The sequence below is a fragment of the Triticum dicoccoides genome, chromosome 6B (genome assembly GCF_002162155.2).
Source record: "Triticum dicoccoides isolate Atlit2015 ecotype Zavitan chromosome 6B, WEW_v2.0, whole genome shotgun sequence".
Lineage (NCBI taxonomy): Eukaryota > Viridiplantae > Streptophyta > Magnoliopsida > Poales > Poaceae > Triticum > Triticum dicoccoides.
The window spans coordinates 585,106,089-585,112,407 of NC_041391.1; the positions used below are offsets into that span (position 1 = coordinate 585,106,089).

General features: G+C 56.0%; 1 protein-coding gene across 1 annotated transcript; it reads left to right on the forward strand.

The window, feature by feature from the left end:
* The first annotated feature begins 868 nt into the window (after positions 1 to 868).
* LOC119321867 (laccase-21-like) lies at positions 869 to 4,006 on the forward strand. Its single transcript, XM_037595381.1, has 5 exons — positions 869 to 988; positions 1,857 to 2,008; positions 2,126 to 2,370; positions 2,691 to 3,779; positions 3,876 to 4,006. The coding sequence occupies exons 1-5, from the start codon at positions 869 to 871 to the stop codon at positions 4,004 to 4,006; spliced, it is 1,737 nt and encodes a 578-aa protein (XP_037451278.1).
* The last annotated feature ends 2,313 nt before the right edge of the window (positions 4,007 to 6,319 follow it).

The window sequence follows — 6,319 nt, forward strand, 5'->3', positions numbered from 1 at the left end:
AAATACCTATTAAACATCCAAAACAGATAATATAATAACATGAAACAATAAAAAAATATAGATACGCTGGAGACGTATCAGAGCCGGAGCCAGAGCTCGTAATTTAGTTTGTTTAAAATTTTCTTTAACGCAAATATAGACGCGTGGACTCTCGCCGGCCTTCGTGGCCGGCTTTAATGTTTAATTAATGTTGTTTTATTTTCAATATGTATGTATTCTTTTTTTTTCTCGCGCCGTCAACATGAGCCGGGCCAGCGTTGGGCACATGCGCCGGCCCAAACGCGGAAACGGGCATTCGTGTCCGCCTGGCCGACCCAAACGGACAAAAAAGAACAAAATTGCCATCCGTTTGGATCGGCCCGTTGGAGTTGCTCGAACGTGTCGCACAAAAGTCCATGTTACCCATGCGTTCTTCAGACCCATTGAAATCCGGCGCTACATATGACAGATTGGGAACTCCGCAGGAACATATAAACTTATGCATGGCCATCGCCTTGAAGGTTAGCCAGGTTCGTTTCTTAACCTTTTCCCCCACACACGCTCGAGCGCTGACAAACTTCAAGCCCCGTTCGTACTGAAGTCTTGTCTCCGCACAGAGAAGGCTCCAACGGGACAGCTCGTTGTCATCGGGATGCACGTTCACGTTATGTTTCATGTAGCCGGAAGAACAGATAATTGCACGACCGGTTCGTCATCCGACTGTCATCCATGGACGAAGAATCTTTCTTCATAGGTCGTGTTTCCTCCTGGCAAGCTTCCTCTGTATAAGTACCACAGACGACATGCGTATTCTTCACTCGTACGTGCATTGCTACCTACACTGGCGAGCCATCTTCCGCTGGTGGTTGCTCACTCGATCTGTCCGGTAATGGCAATCAGTAAGATACATTCAGTTTGGTTACTGTGTGTGGCCTTAGCGTTTGATGTCGCAGCATCTGCCGTCCCCCCTCATGGTTCAGGAAGGGTGCGCCGTCACTACGATTTCTACGTGAGTGTCCATATGTGCCATGCATTTTATGTTAAGTAAATAGGCAATTTCTCGATTAAATTAATCCACGAGTAAATCACTAGCATGGCATTAACTAAGTTGATGACGTACTGACTTTGATCTAAACATGCACGTATTAAGCAAACAGTAGACAAATCTACACATACTGCTAGTAGTGCTAATATGAAAATAATCAGGAGCGGGATAAACGAGTTATACCCTCCAGTAGGCCATGCAGAGGCCGCGGCTTTGTTGGCAGCAGCGGCGTCCTCGGCGGCCTTCTTGTCGGCTTCAGTTTTCTCGGCGGCGGCACGGTCGGGGTCGGTGGACATGGTGATGATGAAGGCGACGCGGACATAGAGGAAGTAGACGATCGGAAGCCCCTCACCCCGTACAGGAACCAGAAGGGCGTGGTTTCGGAGACTTGCTCTCCCGTCGACCGTGTACGCGGCGGACGGGATGGAGTCACCGGCGGCAGCAGCAGCAAAGGAACGACGGTGGGCGTGCGCGTGAGCAGATGCGATAGGTGTGAGCTCAGCTCGGCTCATTCCCGCGGCGCGCGGCGGAGGAGGAGCGCGCGAGGGCCTCTTCTCTTTTCAAGCTCCAATAGCATGTAGAAGAGCCACCCTTATAAACCACTCTAACTTTCCTTCCACTAGCATGGTGGGACTAAACTTCCCACCACCTTGTCATGCCACCTACATGGGCCCTTAGAGATCAAATCTGAAATTGTCACATGGGCTCTATGCCCATCTCACATTTCAACATTTTACTGTACTTCCCGTCAAATGTGCTAGTAGCCAGCTGTCTGCAAAAATTACTTGATAGATATGCATTCATGACAAAACGGCGGCCGGCATTGTTGCAGATAAGGGAGGCCAACTACACCAGGCTCTGCAGCGAGAAGACCATCCTCACCGTCAATGGCGAGTTCCCCGGCCCCACCATCTTCGCGCGCAAGGGCGACGTCGTCCTCGTAAACGTCCACAACCAAGGCCACCAAAACGTCACCATCCACTGGTAGTTTTTCCAGTCTCCTCAGAACTGGACTTGTTTGTTTCACGCCAAGACGCCATTGGCATGAAGCTCTGCTCACAACAACACTACCTAATTCTCTGTGCATTGTGTATGGCGCAGGCACGGCGTCGACCAGCCGCGGAACCCATGGTCAGACGGGCCGGCCTATATAACGCAGTGCCCCATCCAGCCCGGCAACACCTTCACCTACCGGATCATCTTCTCTGAGGAGGAGGGCACGCTGTGGTGGCACGCGCACAGCGACTTCGACCGCGCCACCGTGCACGGCGCCATCGTCATCCACCCCTGGCGCGGCGCCGCCTACCCCTTCCCGAAGCCGCACCGGGAGATTCCCATTATCCTCGGTACGCGCGCTCAAACGCCGATGCTCCTTGGGTTAAAAATTTTAACGAAATTTCTGTTTTTTTTTTTGAAATTTCGCATATTTCAGTGGGGTGCAAAATATTTTTAACCCTGAAATTTCGAGGTAGATTCAAGCTGATTTCAAAATAAATTTAAATTATGTTAGAATTCTCTAAAATAGAGTGAAATTTAAAATCATAAAATCCGAAATAACAGGACCGAAATTATTTTGTTTTCGAAATTAAAAACCTTCCTTCTTGAACTCCGATCGTGTGCTTGGGACCTGGGGTGAGCTTGAATGTATGAACATTTTTGCATGCAGGGGAGTGGTGGAACCGCGACGTCGGGCAAATGCTCGCCGAAGCCCTCAGCAGCGGCGGCGACTTCCAGCCGTCGGACGCCAACACCATCAACGGCCAGCCCGTCGACCTGTTCCCATGCTCCAGTGACACCACCTTCAAGCTCCCCGTCGAGCACGGCAAGACCTACATGCTCCGCATCATCAACGCGGCGCTCACCAACGAGTTCTTCTTCGCCATCGCCGGGCATCGCCTCACGGTGGTCGGCACCGACGCCGCCTACACCAAGCAGTTCATAGTCGACCACGTCTTCATCGGGCCGGGCCAGACCAAGACTGTGCTGCTCAACACCGACGGTGGCCGCTCAAACCACACAAGGTACTACATGGCGGCAAGGCCGTACGCGACCAACCCGCTCGCCCGCTTCGATAACAGCACGACCACCGCCGTCCTGGAGTACATCGGTGCGCCGCAGGCCACGGCGATGTCGGGCATCCCCGTCCTGCCCGCCATCAACGACAGCACGGCGGCGGAGGCATACTCGGTGCAGCTCAAGTCCCTCGCCAGCGAGGAGCATCCGGTGGACGTGCCCCGGCACGTCGACGAGCACATGCTCATCACCATCGCGGTGAACGAGATCCCCTGCACGCCCGGCAAGCTGTGCAAGGGCCCCCGCAACAACAGCCTCGCCGCGAGCCTCAACAACGTCAGCTTCGAGATGCCCAGCACGGCCATTCTCGAAGCCTACTACAGCTCGGTGCTACTGGGCGTCGCGAAGACAAACTTCCCCTACAACCCGGCGGTGGCTTTCAACTACACCTCAGACGACCTCCCTCTAGACCTCAGGTTCACGGCGCGCGACACGAGGGTGAAGGTGCTGGAGTACGGCACCGTGGTGGAGGTGGTGTTCCAGGACACGGCCATCCTCGGCAGCGAGAGCCACCCCATGCACCTACACGGGTACAGCTTCTACGTGGTCGGGAGAGGGGCTGGTAACTTTGACAGGCACAAGGACCCGGCCACGTACAACTTGGACGACCCACCGTACCAGAACACGGTCTCCGTGCCCAAGGCTGGTTGGGCCGCAATCCGCTTCCGGGCGGCGAATCCAGGTGAGTGTTTATTAAGGCATCTCTTTCAGCATTTCTATGGCTCTTTGTGAGGGTTTTTCTAACTTCACCATTGTGTTCCTATGGTTGTTAATTTAGGTGTATGGTTCATGCATTGCCATTTTGAACGACACATGGTGTGGGGGATGGAGACCGTGTTTATTGTGAAGAACGGCAAGGCAGAAGAAGCTAAGATCATGCCACCACCTTCAAATATGCCAAAGTGCTGATGGAGTCCATTGTCTCCTATAGAACGAGACAAGAAGTTAAAATGCCACCACTGAAGAAATAGTTTACCTAATACCTTTATTCAAATTAACTAACAGTTCTCAACCCAAAGACACTTAATTAGAGAAAATGAGGCGAATCGCCCTTAGATATTTGGCCATTTGTTGGAGTGAGTGTTAATTCCCACCCACTTTGGTATGACCCGAACAATCCACACGACCGTCTGTGTTGTGTCATGTGTGTGTGTGTGTGTGAACACATCCATCTTGTACCCTTAGAGAAATTCCAATTAACACGTGCATTGTTTGATTGAACCAACTTTTACCTCCTTATATGATCAAGTTCCAACAATTACCTTGAGATGTGTTGGATTTCCTCCACCAACTTAGACATTTTTTATTCGATTGCTTTTGAAATGCCACAACAGATGCAGAATCAAGATATTTGCCAGGATGTAGTCCTTTGTTGTAGCATTTTCGGAAACAAAATTGGGTCGACTGTCGGAACATATATGGCGTACGCCCAACTCCGTCTTGGGCTAAGAGCATCTGCAGCCGTTCGGCCCCCCACAGGGCAACGAAAAAGAGCGGCATGAGGGCGAACCGGCGCTAGATTGGTCCCTGGGGTTCGGTTCGCTCCCAGTCACAGGCCCACGATCGCCACGGGTTCGGCGAAGTTCGTTTCAATTTTGTGCAAACTCGACGACTTTTGCATGAACTCGGCCATACTTCGTCGAAATTTGTATAAAAACATAAAAACATGCATGAACTACGCCCCTAATAACTTAAAAACGAACTAAAAAGCCTAGCCGTGTCTACATGCCGAGAAGCCTGTAGAAGCTGGTGTAGTCGCCGTCGCCGCCGTCATCGTCGCCGCGCGCCTCACCTACGGCGTCCCTGCTGCAGCCCTCGCCGGGGTCGCCGACACGTGGTGGGGCGCTTGACGGTCCAGCCTCGCCCTCGTCGTCGCTGTCGATGACGATAACGCCGCCCTCCTCGGCGTGGCGACGGGCCTGGGTCTCCAGGTACGCCCGACGCTGGCGGCGCACCTGCTCGCGGATGTAGTCCTCCTTCGCCCATTTGAGGGCGGACTCGTCGTCGGGGGCCACCATGCCGGCGTGCTCCGGCTTCACGGGGAGCATGTCTGGCTCGGGCTTCGGCCAGACCAGGCGGAGGGAGCGCCTCATCGGTGACGTCGCAGGCTAGGGCTTGTTGATGACGAGGGCGCCGCTGCGAGAGCGACGCCTGAGCGGTGTCCCCTCCGGCTCGGGCTTGACGGGGCGGAGGGCCGGCGAGCCAGAGCCCAACGACGAGGACGACCCTGGCTCCATTCGCCGCGGCATCCAGGAACTACTGCGGCGGCGAGAGAAGGAGGGTCGCGTCAGGTACTCCAGTCGCGGCACATTGCCGGTCTCGATGTGGTCGAGGACGGCGTCGAGTGTGCGGCCGGGGACGCCCCACCACTCGCGCCATCCTTCAGAGTTGAGGTGGCCGCAGGGGATGATGCCGTTGACGGAGGTGATCTGCTCCTCGCAGCGGCGCTTGAAGTACAGCGTCCACAGCGTTTCGCTGTCGGGCGCGTACCTCGGCTCGTTCTGCTGCTCCTCCGTCAGCGAGGAGCGGATGCGGGCGATCTCCGCCCGCCGTGCCGCCCCTTCGAGTACCGGCGGCACCGGGACGCCGGCGGCGCTCAGTCTCCACGCCCCCGGCACGCGCATGTCGGGTGGCGCCGGGTACTCGGCCTTGTACAGAAGGCGCGCCTCCGGCTCCTGGAGGTGTTGGCGGCCGAAGCCATTCGCCGCTGCGCCGTCGCCTGGGTATCTCTCCGCCATGGTTTCGCTCGTCGGCGGGGGAGGGGAGTGATGGGGAGTTCGCCGGCGAGGAGAAGGCTTTTGCGGGAGGGAGAAAGGGAGGTTGTGGCGCTCACCGGCGGGGAGTGGGCGCCTTTTATAGCCAAAGCGGGGCGGCAGGGGGGTGCAGCATGCGGTCGGACGCGTGGCAGGAGCGGGCGGGACGCGCGTCGGTGGTGGCTTCACTGCGCCGCCCGTGAGGCATCAATGGAGGCTGACCAGCGCGGCAGCACGGCAGCCTCCGCATTGATTCCCGCGAGAACCGAGGCGATGAGGTCGACGAAACGGCCGTCTCGCTGACTTGGCGGGCTCGCGGCTGTTTCGCGCCAAAACACTCGCCCCGGCGCCCCCGGGCACCCCCCGGCGCGTCGGGTTTGGCCTGGGTCCGCCGGCGCTGATTTTGGCCCAGGCCGGTGAAAAACGGGCTTCTGGAGACGCAATTTGGCCGTTTTTTCGACGCCAACGC